This window comes from Mustela nigripes, chromosome 2 (genome assembly GCF_022355385.1).
Source record: "Mustela nigripes isolate SB6536 chromosome 2, MUSNIG.SB6536, whole genome shotgun sequence".
Taxonomy (NCBI): domain Eukaryota; kingdom Metazoa; phylum Chordata; class Mammalia; order Carnivora; family Mustelidae; genus Mustela; species Mustela nigripes.
Window position 1 is genome coordinate 31,854,774 of NC_081558.1, and position 19,230 is coordinate 31,874,003.

General features: G+C 46.5%; 1 protein-coding gene across 2 annotated transcripts in view; it reads left to right on the top strand.

The window, feature by feature from the left end:
* Window positions 1–18,146, top strand: part of ATXN7 (ataxin 7) — a 143,893-nt gene extending 125,747 nt beyond the window's left edge. For both annotated transcript variants that reach the window (XM_059390092.1, XM_059390093.1), the window contains 5 exons: window positions 3,360–3,625; window positions 5,157–5,355; window positions 5,717–5,838; window positions 10,405–11,377; window positions 14,115–18,146. In XM_059390092.1, the coding sequence (XP_059246075.1) occupies window positions 3,360–3,625; window positions 5,157–5,355; window positions 5,717–5,838; window positions 10,405–11,377; window positions 14,115–14,132 (1,578 nt within the window). In that variant the 3' untranslated portion in view covers window positions 14,133–18,146. The remainder of the gene's footprint in view (window positions 1–3,359; window positions 3,626–5,156; window positions 5,356–5,716; window positions 5,839–10,404; window positions 11,378–14,114) is intronic.
* Window positions 18,147–19,230: the final 1,084 nt, after the last annotated feature.

The window sequence follows — 19,230 nt, forward strand, 5'->3', positions numbered from 1 at the left end:
ATATATATATATATATATATATATATATATATATATATATTCTGAATTTTGCATTCTGTCTCAGGGTTCACACATATCTTCACCCCAAGCCCCAACCCTTAAATCTCTAGGCTAAAAACTCCCTTCTCAGGACAAACTGCTTTTATTTTATGTAACATTAGTTGAACACACAGCACAGTGTGTTGTTGAAAGTTAGCCCCTCGAGCTCTGAAGAGCTGTGGCCTGCTGCAGCAGCTGCAGAGGAGTTTATTAGCGCAAGCCTCACCCCGGTACCCCGACCTGGTCCCGATCGGCTGACTGCTCTCAACTCTCTTGCCACCTCCCTGGCTCTCGAGACCCCAGATCTCTCAGTATTAGGGTGCCCGTGGTCGATGAAGAATGCTTGCCTTATCCCAGAGGCTTGGCCTTTAATCATCTCTGGGCATGCCAGTGGACCATAAGCTTTATCAAGTCATAATGTGCAGGATTGACCAGCCTTCTCCCTGAGTCTTTATTGATGGTGAACAGACTTCATACGGGTTCTGCATTGTCGTCTCATCTTCCTTTTTAAGTCATGTGTGCTTTTCGTGTGTTCTATGAAGGGTAGCATCCACAGAGCCCCGTGCGGGGCCTGCCTTCGTGTTAGTATGCATCTGCAGCCCTGGCCTGCCCGAGGTCATCATAGAAGTGGCAGGTCTGCCCTTTCACACATGGCCCTTCCTCTCCTCCTGCCTCTGTTTGCCACTGCTTTTCCCTCTTCCTGTCGCCATTTTGGCCTGCATCTCTTAAGCTGTGGAGGGTTGCCCATGCCTAAGGGCCTGCCCACGCTTAAGGGCCTCCCTGCTGAATGTCTCCCATGTTGCTGCCTGGGTCTGTCCTGCCTCAGACCAAGAACGTAGTCCTTCCTCTTCGGTGTCTGGGGACCTGCTGCTGCCCACTCTGTCGCTTGTCCACTCTGTCTGCCTGCCACCCTCTCAGGCCCCTCCTCACTTCCTTGTCTGTCTGATATCCTGTTTCATGTCCTCTCTGTCTTCCATGCACATAAAATTTGGCTCTGGTTTCCTTGCCCCTTCGGTCATTGTGGAGAATTTTTTGCATATATCTGAGCACAGGCCCCATTCTGGGACTCCGTAGATACAGGCTTTAACAGAATCAAGGCACAGCCCCTAGCCTTGAGGGGCTTACAGTCTTTTGAATGAGAGGTAGGTTAGCTTCATAATCATTCATATATGTATGAACTTACCCCTGAGGAGTAACAGGAAGGAAGCCTATGTGTTATGACAGCCTTCAGTAGGGGATTGAGCAGGGAATCTCAGGCCTCCTTTGCCATAGGAATATGGGCTGAAATCCACAGGATTTAACTGGGCACAGAGGGATGGGAGAAGCCAAGGAAGCAGCATGTGTAAATATTCCATGATGGGGCAGAATAGACATGGTCGGGTCTGAGCCCACCAGGAGGCTGAAGAGCAGGAGCAGGAGCAGGCACTTGGTTACCAAGGGGGGGGGGGGGGGGGGCAGGAGCCTAGTTACATACCCAGTCTTTGTCCTATGATTCTTGGGTAGCCCTCAAGGGTTCTGATGGGGAGAGAGCTCCATAGAAATCCTGGTTATTGTTCAAATCAAGCTAGGGAAATATTGGTCATCTTATGATGACCAACCATAAGATCATAAGATGACCAATATTTCCCTAGCTTGACTTAAATTGGTCTTGCTGTGCTAAGCACCAGAGCCATTCAAAGAAGAAGAATGGCTTCTACATCTGTCTAGAGAGACGGGCGACTGAATGAGTGATATATATTCATTGATTCATTGATTCATTCATTCATTCAACACATAGTAGAGGGCCATAATTTTTACATGCTTTGTTTGAAGTATTTCCTGAGTGACAGGTGCAGTATTAGGTAGCTAGAACATAACAAAGTTCCTTCTCTTCATTTCAGTTACTTTCCTCTGGATATATTACATAGTAAAGGAAATTAGGTAAAACTTGAAAAAGAAGCTAAATCCACTTGTGTACCCATCTATGCCAGCTTCAGTGTGGGGCAGGCATAGTTTGCAGTAGGTCCGTAAGGAGATAGGTCATTAACTAAAGTTCAGAAGGACATTAAAAAGCCTAATTCCCCTTCAAGCTCTTAAATTGTATCAAGCCTCTAAGCTTCTGGAGCAGTAATACGTTTGTATAATGTTTAAGGCCATAAACACACACCAAGTACTTTTGTGTTACTTTTGTAACATGGAAGAATGGAGGAAGTCTGTAGATGAATTAACTTCTATTTGCAGCACATGATTTGTAGCCACTGTCTCCTTAAACGTTTTTTGCAGACTAGGACTCCGCAATAGGCAATAGTTAACTAGACTTTATCTTCTTCTAGGAATAGTATTAGCACCAAGTTAGCCTTCGAAAACAAACAGGAATTATCAAATGCATCTGGAGCATAGACATTTTTTATTATAAGATACGCCTCAGGCACGGGTTGTTGTTGGTTACCCTGCCGGGATTGACCTCCTTTTTCTCAATGTGCCCATTTCCTAATTCTGAAATAGATGTTGTCTTAAGATTCAGAAATGCTGTCTGTCCCATTTTCTTGATCTACGTAGTGAGTGTCTGACTGTAGGGATTGACTCCACTTCATCTCTTCCAGCTCACACTTTGTCCTCTCAGCCTTGTAGTCTTTGCTTCTCTCCAGGCTTCCTCTTCCAAAGCAGTCCCCACCTCCAGGATGCTTTAGCCACTTTCACTCTTGACATGGCATTTTCACTGGAAGAGAGAAACACTTGTCTAATTTTTACTCCCCGGCTGCTACTGAAAAAGGAGTCTCTGGTACATTGTTTTAAAGTAAGCTCTGTGCCCAGTGTGGGGCTTGAACTCACGACCCCAAGATCATGAGTCATGTGCTCTACTGACCGAGCCTGCCAGGCACCCCTCTGGGACATGTTTATGGCCTAAGTGTTTATTCCCTTTTCGTATTTAAAATCTAAATGGGCCAAGAGGGATTTTTCTGTTTGAGCTAGTAAGGGCCCCGATAAATAAACTGTTACAATGGCATGGAGCTTGAGTACCTAACACCTGTTTGTATCTACTGTTTGCCATTCACTTACATACCAGGTGGCACAGCTAACATTCCTTCTTTCTCTTGGTGGAAGCAACATCACCACATTCTCATGTATTTGGAGCCTGGGATATATGCTTCTATTCTAGCAAAAGAAAAAAGGTCACACTCCTATGACTTTTAGCTTATCAAATGGTGAGCAGCCTTTAACTGTGCTAATGGTCCAGATTGTTGTTGGTGGTTTTTAATTGGGAATGGTGTTTTGGGATATATGACGTAGAAATAATTATTGATGAGATTCCTCAGTTTCTGTATTTTTTTGGTCTGTAGACACATTCCTTAACTCAGCGGAGGGCTGTCCAGGGTAGAAGAAAACGATTTGATGTGTTATTAGCCGAGCACAAAAACAAAACCAGGGAAAAGGAATCGATTCGCCATCCGGACTCTCAGCAACCAACGCAGCCTCTCAGGGACCCGCAGCCCACCCCTCCCAGACCTTCCCAGGAGCCACACCAAAACTCTCACGGAGTGATTCCTTCTGAATCAAAGCCTTTCGTAGCTAGTAAACCTAAACCTCACACCCCTAGTCTTCCAAGGTAAGCCAAATCCTCCAGTTCTCTCCCTTTTCCAGAGAAAAGACTTGCAGACGCTCTAAAACCCCAGTATAGTCATGATATTGAGGAGTGTACGTCACACTTACTCTAAGAAGATGAGAGATTTTTCTAATTGGGTTTTAATTTAAGGAAAAAAAAATTGTTGAGTTCATCAGTCAGTTTCAACCAGGGCTCTTCTTGGCCAAATGCAAGCAGCAAAAAGAAGCCAGAATGATCTCCTCCACCCCTGCTCAGCTTCTGGGGTCTCTTAACCTCACTGAGCGGGCTGAGACTTGGGTCCTGATTGCAGGTTAGTGCCTGGAACATCTCACACGGCTTTGGCAGCGTTTTCCCATTCACTTGTCTCAGTTCTTGCAAAACACAGCAGTGGGAGTCCTTGCTGGGGATGGGCATTCAGCCTGAGTTTTTACAGCATCCATTTATCAGCCTGTTTTTTCATTCATTCATTTGAGACCTGGGCCTAACCACGTACTAGGCATTTGAGCTGTTTTGTAAGCGATGATCTCAAGAGTGTTTTACGAGAACTTAATGCACATTCCTTGGAGACAGTGAAGGTGTACTTGAATATATGTGTCTTTGTGCTTGTATATTTAACCAAGTTGAAGTAAAGGACTTTGTCCCCAATTTCTAGAGGGAAGGGAAAGAGAAAGGCACAGAGAATGAGGGCCTTCCTTGCCAGCCATGGGCACCAAGGGCTTCTGCTTAGGGACGTGCCAGCCTCTGGCCACTGTGCCCAACCTTTACCCCTCATGTGCCTGTTCCTTAACATGGTCGCGTGACGGGTGGAAGTGGCTGTCCACAGAGACCCATGTGTGTAGTTGAGCTGCTCCAACACGGGCTTTCTGGTCTGTGAGAAGCACGGCGGGGAAGCAGTCGGAGACGGCACCCCAGAACGTGGCCAAGCCCAGGCTGTCCGTTCCTTGGCAAGTCCTTTCTTTGGCCATCTTCTCATTGAAATTTTTCCATCTGTAAAAAAGTAAACTTAGTTCTAGAAGCACCAGGCATTCATACATGTAGGAAGACTATAGCACCGCCTGAGCGGTAGGCTGTACACTGTCCACAGCGGGTGGTCATGCTGCCTCCTCCTTTGATCACCTCTGGTCCCTCTCAGGCTTAGAGCACGTTGCCATTTATCTCATTTATTGCCTCAGTAACCCAAGTCTAGGTGAAATTTGAAGAAGAATCAAAGAAAGACTTCTCTTAAGTTCCACTTCTATTTCCTCTTGTTTGGGGAAACTAGGAAGAGGCTCTGAGCCACTCGATCGGCTATAGAAAGGAGAACCATTTGCAAGTTACCTCTGGGTAGAACTGGCAGACAGTTCCCTGTGACATTGTGCGGTTCAGGAGAGTGGATTCTTCACTCCCCGGCCACCTGATCAGCATCTGTTGCCCCAGTGCTAGTGGGGGACCCCAGGCCTCCCTAGGTGGTCTCAGACACGTTGTTGTATCTGGGTTAAGGCGGCTGATTCCCAGATGTGTGATCTGATCAGTGCTGCACTTTCTACTCACCAAGGCCTCCAGGCTGCCCTGCTCAGCAAGGTGGGAGTGCCCCCATTGACCCTCCTCCAGTCCATGAATCTCCACACCCTCCCCTGCCTGCCACTGAGCCAGCTTCTCGGTTATCCAGTGAGGAGGGAGAAGGCGATGACAAAGAAGAGTCTGTTGACAAACTGGACTGTCATTATTCAGGTCATCATCCTCAGCCAGCATCTGTAAGTTCCACATGCACCCCCGTGTTGACCCTCCCCACGCAGCAGGGACAGGGCACTGCAAGGGGGGCGTGCCAGGGGCCTTGGCATGCCCGTTCGTGTGGGAGACGTGGTCAAGGTGTGAGAGCAGCTCAGAACAGGGTGCCCCAGAGGCGGCATGCACTCTCTCCTGGGACACCTCGTGCTTCTCCCTGTCTCTTCCATGAAACTCAGGGCTAGGCATCTTCACTCTCATGCTTCACAGCCTGCGGTACTCAGAGTAAGCTCTTTCATGGTTAGCTCCTTTCCTGAAGGCAAGAGAGCCCTCACCTCCTGGGCTGCTGGCGGAGTTAGCAAGCACGCGTGGTTGTGCTCTCTCTTGCAGTTTTGCACATTCGGGAGCCGGCAGATTGGAAGAGGCTATTACGTGTTTGACTCCAGGTGGAACCGGCTTCGCTGCGCCCTCAACCTCATGGTGGAGAAGCATCTGAATGCGCAGCTGTGGAAGTGAGTGCCTGTCCTGCTGCTCCGGGGGTGCGGAGAGGGGCCGACTTTACCTGGTGCTGCATCCTCTCCTTCTTATGGGACTAACTTAATAATGATGATGGTGATGATGATTCAATAAGCTTATCTAAAGATGTATTTATTTTAGAGTGAGCAAACAGGGGGAGGGGCAGAGGGGACGAGGGAGAGAGAATCTCAGGCAGACTCCCCGCTGTGCACGGAGCCCGATGCAGGGCTCCATCCCACAACCCCGAGACCATGACCTGAGCGAAATCAAGAGTCTGGCACTCAACTGACTGAGCCACCTGGGCAACGTAAGATAAGCTTATTTAAAATGAAAACACAGCCTCTGACTGTCCCTGAGAAGGCCCCTCATCATTCATTCATTCATTTACTCTGAGCAGGTGGGTCTTGCTCTGGGTGCTATGGTTCCAGGCAGAGGGACTCCCACATGTTGGGGGAAACACAAAAACCACTAAACAGAAAATCAGTAGAGGTTGTAGCTTGTCAGAAGGGAGATCCTGGAAGCACCAGAAACCACTGGCACTTACTGAGAGCTTATTGTATTCCAGACAACTTAGATTTAATTTTCACGGTATGCCATCTTGGGACACCTTGATTATCATTCTTTTACAGATAATGAAACCAAGAAGCAAGGTCACACAGCGAGTTGGTGGTAGGGCATCCAGGATTTGGATCCAGAGGCAGCTTGGTTCCAAACAAGGAGCTGAGATGGGAAAACAAGAAGCCAGAGGGATTCAAGGAAAGCCTTGCTGAAGAGGCGATCCTTGAACTGAGATGGATGGATGAGAAAGAGCAGCCCATAGGATGGTGGGATAGAGTGGGCTCTAGGCAGAAAGAACCGTATGTGTCAAGGTCTTGAGTCAGAAAAGATCACGGCCTGTTTGAGAAAAAGCAAGAAAGCAAGCATGCTACAAGATGAAACTCAAGAAGCTAGCAGGGGCCAGATGACCCTGTAATTGATTCTGGGTGTAGTAGGGAGCTGCCGAGGGTTTCAGAAAGAGGAGCCATGTGCTCTGATTTACAGCATGAGATAAGATGGTCATCTTATATGCCATGATGTGTGCTAGTGTTTCCTACATGGGATTAAGTGGAAGAAGAGTTTCATGGTCAAAAGGCTCAGCTTTTTCTGAAGTGAAATAGTTTTCATTATTGCAGGACTTCTCAGAGCCTTTGTAACTCTCAAAGCAGGGAATACCATGTATAATGTAGAACATCTCCCAAGTTATTTTGACTTGGAAACCTCTTTTAGGGGAGAATCTTATGGAACTGATGTTTGGCGGACCCTATTTTGGGAAACCTTGAGTTTTGCTAAAGGAAGGGAGCTGTCCAGTTGTCCACATGTCATTCCATATTCTCCATTTGAGCATCATTTACTAGAGCTTTCTTGAGAGGACTTTGCCAGTACATCCATTTGCCTTGCTGCCTTGGTTCCCTCAGAAAGTCAGAGGAGGCTGGTCGGAGGCCTCAGACAGTCCACAGTCTGAACTAGCTTCGTGGTCATTAATGGGACTTGCATTTATTCTCTTAGAAAATCAGATCCAGAGCAGTGCTGCTCTGTTTTTCTAGTTCACATTTCTTCCTGGTTTTTACTAGGTAAGAGGCTCCTTTTCCCTCCTTTTCCCAAAGTTCCCCAAAGGAACTTTGTCCTTGCCTAGAAAATGAATCAGGGCACTGGTTTGTTGGGATTCTGGGGGGTCTCTCCACATCAGGAAACCCCCAAATAGGTGAAATCTCAGCTGCTTATTTCTGCAGACTTGAAGAGCTCATTGAGCTCCCCAAGGTAGGGGTTTAGTGTACTCCCAACAGTTTCAAAGGGTCCTCAGAAAGACTTACTTCCATTAGACTGATAAGTGGTTTATGGCCAGCAGTTGGGGTGAATATGGTTTCGGTTCATAATGGCTTGTGGGGGGAGGTTTTCGTTTTTGTGCCGTGACCTCTTGAAGATGCAGGATCATGAGGTTGTCTCCACTGTCTCTCTGTTTTTTCTGTCAGAGACTGACGGCCTTATCAGTCACTTGATCCCCAGCAAGGAGGGCATCATGGCTTTCCATTAACGTGAACTTTGGTTTTAGAAAAGCCAGTACAACTGAGACGTTTTGCTCAGTGATGAGCTGGCACACAGGCCTGGGGCAGACAGGAGCTTGGAGGAAGGTGCTGGGCATTAAGGCCGGCCAGTGCAGACGAGCTTCTCAGGCAGCTCCTGAAACTTGCCGCAAGGAATTCAGCACTTCTCAGCTCGAGAATGGTCTTCAGGTGGCATCTTTGACTTATTCAAGGAAACTCCCAGAGTGGCTCAGCCAAAAGTCCTCCCTTCCAGGAGGTCCCCTACTTTCAGTGGCAGTCTTCTCAGTCTCTTTAGTTACCTGTTGTGGTTAATTTGGGGATAAGTGAAAATGGAATTTGAGTATGGCCGTGAAGTAAGTCATCTTCAGTGTATGGAGTCTGAACACTGGTGAAATTAGACTAGCACTTCCTCTGGAGCATGGCCATGACCCCAAAGGCCAGTTTTGAGCTCCTGTGATTTCTTTCAGCTGCTTGTCCACTGTTGGTTGGGGACCGCTATTCCACACATCCTAAATCCTAAGGAAGGGATAGGATTTTTCTTTGGTGGGTTGGGTGGGGGAAGGGGGAGGGTAGAGTGGGAGAGAGTGGTACTTAGTTTTCAAGCAAGTCAAGATTGCTAATAAATTCACTGGGGTTAAAAAATAATAATAATAATAATAATGAATGTAAAGAGGTGTACAGTTCAGAGTTTTACATTCCCACCCACCTCCCCAGACAGGAGCATTTTTATTAATTGCTTGTCTATCTTTACAGAATTCACTTATACAGACATAGGTCTGTACAACAGCATAATCTCTCTTTGTCATGTTTTTATACAAAAGGTAATGAATGACTTAAAAGAGTTTGTGTGTGTGTGTGTGTGTGTGTGTTTGTTTTTCATCAGGAACCAGTGTCTTGTGCAGAGAGACCCACATCTCTCCCAGTCTGGAAGCTTTTCCTTTTCCCAGGATTTAATTCCAGCAGCCTGGTCTTCGGGCTTCATCTCCCTAAGCCACCTGGTGGCCACGAGGAGCCACTGCACGCCATGAGCGGGGGCGGTGCTGCACCCACACATTCAGAGCAGGGCTTCTCAGACGCGCCAGTGCCCTCAGATTGCCTGGGGGTCTTGTTGAGATGCAGATTCTGATGAAGTAGGTGTGGGTGGGATGCCAGAGACGCCTCATTTCTCATAAGCCTTTCAGATGGTGTCCGTATTTGCCCTCTGAGAAGCATCGGAATAGAGCCCAGCTTCTCAGTTTGTGCTTCATTTTGGAATCCCTCAGAGATTGAGAAACTTCCCATGTCTGGACCCTGCCCCACAGGGATCTGGGTGTGGTCGGTCTGGATGCAGGGATCCCTGGGAGCAGAACGACACTCTTGAATGGGGTGGTTACAGCTGGTAAATATACAGTCAGTAGTTGTTTTTATTAGTAGCTGTAGGTCTCACAGAGCATCTGGAAAGCACTTTGGCAGCAGTTAGGACACCTCTCACCTGGAAGATGAGCTGGCGCCCCAGCTGGCCTGGACCCCCTAGAGCCTCCCCATAAAGTCCAGAGCAGTCCCGTCTTGACATGTGCTTTTCATTCAGGCCATTTTCTGTGTTGTCACCTGGGTGTTAATTCTGCTGTAGGGGTTGTTGAAATTCTGATGCTGGCATATTTTAAAATCAGAGCAAAACCAAAAGGGGACCTCTCTGGTTTGCCATTTGAATGACACTCTCATCTTCAGATAGATACCTAACCCAAACATTATTAACAGAATACTTTGTTCCAACACTGTGTTTGGGAACCCCCAGAGATGTGATTCAAGCCATAGGTAGGACCTAGCAGTTGCTATTAAATCACTGTGGCTTTCCTTTTTCCTCATTTGTTTGTGAATTCCCTCAACATTTGCATGCCTCCAGTATTCATAGCACCGTGCTGGGCACTGCGGGACAGTTATAAATATGCTGTGGACTGTTCTGTCTGTAGGGAAGTTAGCCCATGATCAGCAGTCACTTGTGGGAACTGCCTTGAATGCCCCCAAGTCTGTCTGGGGATGGGCAGTATGAGTCCCTGGAGAACCAAGCAAGTCAAGATGGTCAGGACAGATTTTCTAAGAAAATGACAATGGTCTGAAACTGAGGGCTGAGCCGAATATGGGGTCAGAGCATTGTAGGTGGAAAATGGACAGTGCCTCATGTCCAGGCCTGTTCTGAGATGTAAGAAAGGTCAGTAGGTGGAATCTGGGAATGGGGTGGAGGGGGTGGATGGGAGGAGGCAGTGTGGGGCTAGGGACCTGCAGGGAGTGAGGCCCGCATGCTTCACAGACCATTACTCTGAGAGCCCGAGGAAGGCATGAAGGAATTGAAGGAGAGAAGTGGCGGGAAGGACGGGCTGTGCATTTCAGATGAATCCCTCTGACAGGTGTGTGCTGCTCAGTGCCAGAGGTAAAGGGCATGTCCATCCTCAAGTTTCTGGGAATGGCTGTGGTGATTCTTATTGTCCTCTCTCTTCTTCGCAGGAAAATCCCGCCGGTGCCCAGCACCACACCCCCCGTCTCCACACGTGTTCCTCATCGGACAAACTCTGTGCCGACGTCACAGTGTGGGGTCAGCTATCTGGCGGGAGCCACTGTGTCGGCCTCCCCGGTCCTGCTCTCGTCCACCTGCATCTCCCCGAACAGCAAATCGGTACCAGCTCATGGCACCACACTAAATGCGCAGCCCGCCGCCTCTGGGGCAATGGATCCCGTGTGCAGTATGCAACCCAGACAAGTGTCCTCTTCCTCCTCGTCCCCCTCCACGCCCTCAAGCCTGTCCTCGGTGCCCTCGTCCCCTATGTCCAGGAAACCTCAGAAGTTGAAATCCAGCAAGTCTTTAAGGCCCAAGGAGCCTTCTGGTAACAGCACTAACTGTCACAACGCCAGTAGCAGTACCAGCGGTGGCTCAGGAAAGAAACGCAAAAACAGTTCCCCACTGTTAGTTCACTCTTCCTCCTCCTCCTCCTCCTCTTCTTCTCATTCCATGGAATCTTTTCGGAAAAACTGTGTGGCGCACTCTGGGACTCCCTACCCCTCCACGGTAACATCTTCCCACGGCGTGGGCCTCAACTGTGTGGTAAATAAGGCGAACTCGGTGAGTGTCCGGCACGAGCAGTCAGGGAGGGGCCCCCCGGGGGGGAGCCCTGCCGAATCCATCAAGAGGATGAGTGTGATGGTGAACAGCGGTGACTCCACGCTTTCTCTTGGCCCATTCATTCACCAGTCCAGCGAGCTGCCCGTCAACTCCCATGGCAGCTACTCACACTCTCACACTCCTCTCGATAGACTGATCGGAAAGAAAAGAAAGTGCTCGCCCGGCTCCAGCAGCGTCAACAACAGCAGCAGCAAACCCACAAAGGTTGCCAAATTGCCAGCCATGAACAACGTCCACATGAAACACGCGGGCACCAGCCCAGGGGCACAAGGACTGACGAACAGTTCCCTCCTTCATCAGGTAGGAAATGGACTGTGAGCCCTGTGGGGGTGCCCATTTCCTCTCCCTCGAGCTCTTTGGCCAGCTCAGAGATCGATGTGGTAGGGTTGGTTGGTTTGCCTGTAAACACGTGTCCAGCTTCATGGTCTCTCTTCAAAGGAAGAGCCATGCGAAGGTAAAACAGAGTTTCTCTGCCAGGATTTCCCAAGACTCGGAAGATGCTCCCGGGTAAGGAAACCATGAAGCGCATTTTATTTTAGCAGGAAGGGCCGCAGAAGTCACCCGGCGTGACGTGACGGCAGCAGACCCAGCACCGCCCGTGGGTGCAGGCCTAGGGAGCGCATGTCTAGGGCACCGTTCAGGGAGGACGCAGGCTGTGATCTCCTGGAGACTGGTTCTCTCGCTTGCTCCTCTGAAGAAAGCTGGCCTGCAAACCCCCTAATCTAGAAAGGGATGGGTTAAATTTTTGAAAGAAAGACCTTTTAATAATCTTCTTTCAAAGGACTTCAGATTTTCCAGTTAACTCTCACCTTATCTTTTCTCCCGGTTTTCCAGGGAGGCAGGGAAGGGGCAGTAAGTGTGGGCAGAGCTGAAGACTAAGCTCTCATTTCAGTGAAGAGATGAGAAGGCAGTGTGAATGCAGGCCCATTTGTAGAGCAGTGGCCAGCTGGGCGTCCGATTCATAACGACCCGGGGCTGCGCCTTGCGCTCTTTGCTCCCCACTCCTCCCCAGTTCCCGTCCTCCCCTCCCCCTCTTCTCCTAGAGCGGACGCCTCTAGCTTCCGCTGCTCAGGTGTCCATCCACATCTCATCCTGTCACTCATCAGCGTGTCTCCTCTCCTTGCCTGCACACGGGGCTGTCCACAGCACCCCCGGAGCCCTGGGGTACAGTGCAGGGTCCTTCTGTCCTGTCCTTCTGTCTTCCTCCTCTGCAGAACTTCACTCAGTGGGCAGGTTGGGACTTCTGCAGAACATTCCAGGACGTTTCCTGCAGCAGTAGCGCGCCCTCCCACTGTCTGTGTGCATGAATGCCCGCTGCCAAAGGTGCGGGCAAAGAACTACCCAGGAATTGAAGGAGCAGCTGTTTAAACTCTTCTTTGAGCCCTGAGGCTATAGGGGCTGTTTGTGTGTTGCGTGGCTCTTTGAGCAAGGGGTCCCTGGACCTGTGAAAATGGGCTTTTACCATTTGGTTTGTAGTTATTCATTAGAGTTTATTAGCATAAAAGTACAGTGCAAATACTGCAGAAAGTGGTACAGCCAACCCATCCTTGAAAAATTTCCTTCTGAGTGTAGTTTCCTGATTCTCTGTGAACCTGGGGGAGGGATGTTCCCGTGTGTTGCAATGCCCCACATGTTCTTTGACTGCGTGCGCCTGGCTTCCCATGGACGGCACTTCCAGCCCTTGGTGCCCACAAGTCACAGAAAGGAGGGGAGGAGGCTGGCGGGCACAGCAGAGGTGAACAGTGCTTTTGGAAAATGAGGGAATGGGAGCCCATCTGCACAAAGCAGGTGCTCACAGAAACTTGTCACCCATTTCAAAGAAACTGCAGATCTGGACTCAGCATGAGAAAGTTTGGCCATGTTTAGAAGTTATGTAGTGTGTTGTTTTGAAATCTAATACAGCGCACATATCTGCTGACCAAGTTTGGCTCCTCCCGTTGACCGCTTCTGGGGAGGGCCCTGCCTCACTAGGACAAACAGTCTGAGTTTGGGTTCTTAAAATTAGTTTCATCCTAAGTGTGTATTTGGGAAAGATTTCCCCTGTGCAGTAGAAAACTTTTTATTGTGCTGCACAAATCTGGGGGTGGGGAATGGCTAGAGATTGGAGGATCAGTGAACCCCCAAAAAAGTGTTAGATATCTTCAGTGTCTGTGCTCATTTATCTGCAGGAGGGATCCTATAGCTTTCTTCAGAATCTCAAAGGTATCCATGACTCCCAAGTGCTGTTGAGAACGGCGCCCTTAGAAGAGTAGGGGCCTTATCCCCTGTATCTTGTAGAGCTGATTTTAAGATTTAATTAATTTATATTTTAGGGGTAGGGTAGAGCAGAGTGAGAGACAGAATCTCAAGCAGACTCTGTGCTGAGGGTTGAGCCCAACACAGGACTTGATCCCATGACCCTGAGATCACCACCTGAGCCAAAACCAAGAGTCAGATGCTTCACCAACTGCACTACCTGGGTGCCCCTTGCTGAGGTGGTTTTAAAACAGAGAAAACTGAGCTGTTTGAAGACCCCTAAACAAGGGAATGGGTGTGGTGGGCCGTACTGGGAAGCCTGGGGGCTTGGCAGCTTCCCCCAGCCAGCCCCCATTCTGCTTGTGGCCTCTACCGCCCAGGAGTTCAGTAGCTCCCTGTGGATCACTGGGGGCCTGAGTTTCCCCCACCCCAGGCATGGGTACTTGGGTGTGAGTTCTTATACCAGCGTGGAGGCCTTGTTCAGTTCTCAGCTGACAACCTGGAAGACCTTCAAGGAAATGAAATCAGTAAATAAAGCCAGAAGGCAAACAATGAGAGCCTTTTCTCTAAGCTAGAAACCTGGCCTGCCTCTCTTCTAGATGGTTTTCTAAATCTTTTAGAATGATTGTGCCCAAGTGGCTAAGGCCAGACTGTTTAGCTGAGCACTCCCAGTGTCCCCCAGTCACCAGAGAGAGCCGAGCAGTGTGTGGCCTTCGGGATGCTCTGTTGGGCGGCAGGGCGGGGCCGCGCACACCTGCTTACTTACCTTTTCATTGTTTCCCTACCCCCTCTTTTTTGAAAGCCAAAGGCACGTCCCTGACAGCTGAAAATAGCGCGGGGAGGAATAATCTGGACACTTTTGACGACAAGTTACACCTCCACTCAGCACTATGGACTCCACGATGCCTTTGAGTCTGTTTTCCCAACCTCCTGTGGGCCTCGAGGGTAGAATCTGCCGGGCTGTTGTTGTAACAAGGATTCCCCTGAAGCTCTGTCTGTAGCAGTGAGTACTTGTAAAGGACACTGGATCAAGTTCAGCCACCGAGTTGCTTCTGTCAGTGTTAAAGTGGCCTGGACTGCTTGCTACCCATCTGTGAGAAGCTGTTGCTTTGTTTTTTAACTTGCAGTAAATCATGGAGCCACTCTTTGAGTAGATTGGCTGGGCGAAAGAATGTCTTGGCAAGAGCATTACTGTAGACTTTCCTCCCTTCTAACCCCTTCCTGTCCCAGTTCTTTTTTTACACTGTCTTCTGTACGTCACCCTCCAGCAGTTAGGTGCCCTGTCTGGAGACAACGTTCCAGAGGAGAGCAGAGCTGCGCCCTGAGCAACCCTCCAGAGAAGGGATGTGCTGTTAGGGTTTTATAGCAATGTTCCAGGCATGGAATATGGACATGAGCGCAAGGCACCGTGACAAAATAGCCTGTATTTCCCCCAGCCTTTTGCAAGTAATTTGGAGTAAGAAGCTGTCAAAGGTTTCTAACTTACAAACTGGTTTAAAGCCATCGACGCCCAGAGAGCAAGTATACCACATTTTAGAGGCTTACTTTTCATGGTACAAAAGCAATTCTATGTAATTTCTTTCCTTCTTTCTTTTCGTTTTTTCTTAAGAAAATGTAAATGCAAATTAGTTTTGATAATGGAAAGCCAAATTTTGGTAGGGGGATGGGGTGGGTAGATAAAATCACTATGGAGGGCATGTTTTTCCAAGATTTCCAAAGAGATGGAATTTTTTATCCTTTAAGTTTTCATGTTATACAGAAAGGCAGATTGGGTTGGTTGCCCTGCTCAGTCTCCTGGTTTTAAAAACTTGCCTTTGTTAAGTGAAATGATTAGGATACAGCAGAAACTGTTCCTCACCGAGTCATTAATATATTAAATGTTTCCAGGGCATCGTGCGCATTACCCTCAGTCTCTGTGGCGACTGGCCTGGGACTCCGTGTACATTTCTGCTTTGAGCACTCCCCCTTTTGTGTGTGTCTCTTCCTCTCCGTAGGTTCATCTGGATGCCTTTGGGTAGGGAGCAGGCACCCAGGGAGGGGAGCAGGCATATGTGTACACATGTCCAGGCCAAGGTGATGGGATGCACACACTTTCCTGCAAACCCTTCTTTCTGGTGATTACTACCAGCCATCTTCCAGAGAGAGTTTGGAGTCCCTCGAGGTTATTTATTTATTTATTATTTTTTTTGAGTACCCCATCCCAAAAGAAAGAGCTTCCTGTGTTAAAACTGTCATTGCTTGAGAAGGTCTCATTGCATTGGGGAATGAGCTGGGGCATTTGAGCTGGTGATTCCATGATCACAGCTCCTGAAACAAGAACCCAGGCACTTTTCCCTAGAGGAACGCGTAGAGTTACCGAACACCACAGGGTACATATCCCCAGGCTCTGATCACTGCTCTGGGCAGGGCCTGGGCAGAGCCAGTCAGTGCATCCTTTCTTTGCCTGCAATTCTTGCGTTACAAACATCAGTTTCAGGGAATTTCAAGTCAACAACAAGTAGAATGAATGAATAAATACTTGGTTACCAGCCTAATAATGTGAATTGCTACAGAATTATTCTTATTATGTAAGACAACAAAAACTTTATGCAGATACTTTAGCTATAAATTGATGTAAAATATTGATTTTTTTTTAAAGGAAGGGGAGAAGAGTATCTTGTTCACTTATTATGCAATCAGTAAATATTTTTTAAAAAATGATACTATAGGAGAGCTTAGTAAGGAGAGTGCATGGAGGGGCCAGTTTGGTATAGTTAGGAGAAATCAGTCTGGGGTTCCATCCCAGTAGAGGGAGAGAACGGAGGTGAGAGGGAATCAGAACGTACTTGGTTGATTCCTTGGTGACAAGTGCAATGGGGATATGGGTAGAAATTATTTTCAGAGCCAAGGGGACTTGATGGTTATAAATAAAGTTGCTTTTAGCGATGGAATTTATAGACAGATCATGTTGTTCCAAAAGATGTGAATAGGATCCATGATAGCAAGTTGATTCAGAATTCTGTAGATATTTAGATAAGCGAGTGTTGATCATTTGATTTCTTAGACTGAGGTTTTAATTGGATTTCATTATGTCTCCCGGTAGTACACAGATCATCGGGATTAGGAAATTAGCCATTTTGGATTCTGCCTGCCACAAACAGACCTATTCTAAACAGTGCTATTAAATTTTAGACTGTTCAGATATTTTATTTTCTCCTACAACTACTTTTTATTATAATGAACAATTAAGACCATTTAAAACACGGGAGTACAAGTATTTTTTTGAATTAAATTAACTTGCAAAAACCAAATTTGCAGTGGTTGGGTTGTTTCTAGACAGACTTTGGTATCAATTTAAAACCAAGATAATTTTTATATTCTTTCCAATAGAATTTCATGACAACTCCTGCAGTTTTCTTAACCTACAAAAGAAAAAAAGTGCTGCATTGATGAACAAAGAATTCTACAAAACCTACTTTTGTATCTTTATTTTGGAATTTCTTGTTCTATTATAAATATGGAAGTATCCCTATTTCAGAAGACATATTTTGTTAAAAATGAATTGTACATATTTAAATATGTATTTTTGCACAGGTCTTTTTTTCTGATATCCTGTTTTGGTACAATTGAGATCATCTAGTATTTATTTATTAATTAATAAAAGTAAATACCTTTTTATAATTTGAAGTGGTTCACTGCCAAGCCAATAGTTCTAGAACCTGCCTCCTTTACCGTTTAAGGGATGTCTCTGTTCTGTGAAAGTCTTTTTGTCCCTTTTAATGTCTCGGGAGCGGATTCATGCCGATCAAGTGGGCATTGCTTCTCTAGTTGCCTGATTTCCCGATAGACTACACGTAACGAAGTGACACACTGCTTTTCTTTTGTTTGTGTTTTATGTGTGAGTGCGAGTGCGCATGTGTGCCTGTGCGTTTGTGTGTGCACACTCTGAGCACATGTGTGTTCATGTGTGATGTGGTTTAAAACTAACGGGAAAAACTGAAAGTGCCTGAACCTAGTTTTAAGCTTCGACAGATTCTTGAAAAAGACTTGAATGTTCAGTTCAACTTTTGGAGTTTGCTTTTTCCACCTAAATATTGTTTCCGAAATCTTAGGGGAGGAGTTGAAAACCACCAATGCTGGTAATTTTTATAAGGTATTTTAAAATTAAGGCCTTTTGGTTCACAGTAATTCAACTGGTGATGGATTGCCTGGTGGCACCAAGGGTTACAAATCTTTTTTGTCAGCCAGCGACTTACACAATATGTCCGTTTTGTTATTCACTCATGAAATACAGAGTTTAAAATAGAATATTTAAAAAATTTTATATTCCAAAAATATAATACAAAGTACCTCTGAGAACATTGAAAAATGTATAATTTGAAAAAAAATGTAACTTATAAAGGCAGCTGTCTTCCTGCAAGAGTTCTGTTGCCAAGGAATTCTTACTATCTCTCTGTCCGGGGAGCGGGGTGGGTGGGGGCTTTGGAAAATGATTGTTGAAAGTTTCATTGTTTAGCAGAAAATAATCATTTTTACATTTTGTGCAAAACATTCTACATTTTCTGATCATTTAAATGAGCACTACATACTGTCAGTGTGAATGTAGGGCCTTGAAAAGCATTTTGCTGTTTCTTTGAGCTTGGTTATAAAAGCAATCTCCTGTGTTAAAATGTGTGAATAGTTTGATAATTTGTACACGTAATCAAGAGCATCTCAGCTGGACTTTGTGTTGGCTGCTGTATAGAACATGAACAAATGTCAAGGGATAGAAAATGACTTTGGATATTTAAAAGAGAAGAAATATATAGTCTATTTGTTTTGTAACAAGTTTCTGTAAATAAAATAATTTATACTATTTATAAGAAAAGTTGTGCTTTGCTTTATGAGAAATTAGTTTGTGGAACAAACATGTTACTAAATGGGCAATAAAATTAGGACTTCTCAATAAATAAGGTTGGCTGCATGAAATATTTTACATGTTTCTGCCTCGTGATACTAAACCCCTTTCAATCTAGTCTGACTTGTCTTCATTTTTTGAATCAGACATCCTTGTGAAGCACCTTTGGTTTCCTTCCCTTCTGTATTAGCTAAGTACAGGGCTTAAGATGTTTCCCTTCTTGGGCACACGAAGATTTGGAGAAATTAATAATGGGGTAAACTGAACACTATTGCAGGTTTGTCAATCAAGGGAAGTTGATATATTGAGAAACACATTCAGTCTGTATTTGTTTAGGTGTAAATTCGATGGCATGTGGTCAGTTTTCATTTTTCTCCAGAGTAAGTTTTGTTTCCGTGGCTAGTGGGGTCCCTTCCTTGATTTTCTATACCTCTTCCCTCTTGGAAGTGCAAGTGCGTGCTGGTAGTATTCAGAGCACAACATAATCTTGGATCTCTAGAAACTGGGCCAGTTTTTCCATTTGCAAATCATTCTAAGAAATTAAAAAGTATTCTTTTTTTTTTTTTTTTTTTTAAGATTTTTTTATTTATTAATTTGACAGAGAGAAATCACAAGTAGACGGAGAGGCAGCCAGAGAGAGAGAGAGGGAAGCAGGCTCTCTGCTGAGCAGAGAGCCCGATGCGGGACTCGATCCCAGGACCCTGAGATCATGACCTGAGCCGAAGGCAGTGGCTTAACCCACTGAGCCACCCAGGCGCCCTAAAAAGTATTCTTGTTGCTTAACATAATAAGGGAAGCATCTGATTTGAGTGTTGGAGAAAATGTCCGTATATTACTCTGGTTTCAACCCCCACCACGCCACGGACTTCCCATTCCCTCCTTAGATCCACCAACTCCTAAAATCATTTCTGAGAAGCTCCTTTCGCCTCAGGTGTCCTTCTTAAACTTCCTGGGAAGAGGTTTGCTCAGTCTCTTAACCCTTCTTGCTTCATTCCCTTGCAGGTAACCTGGCCATGGACAGCAGGAGACTCTCCTGCTTCCA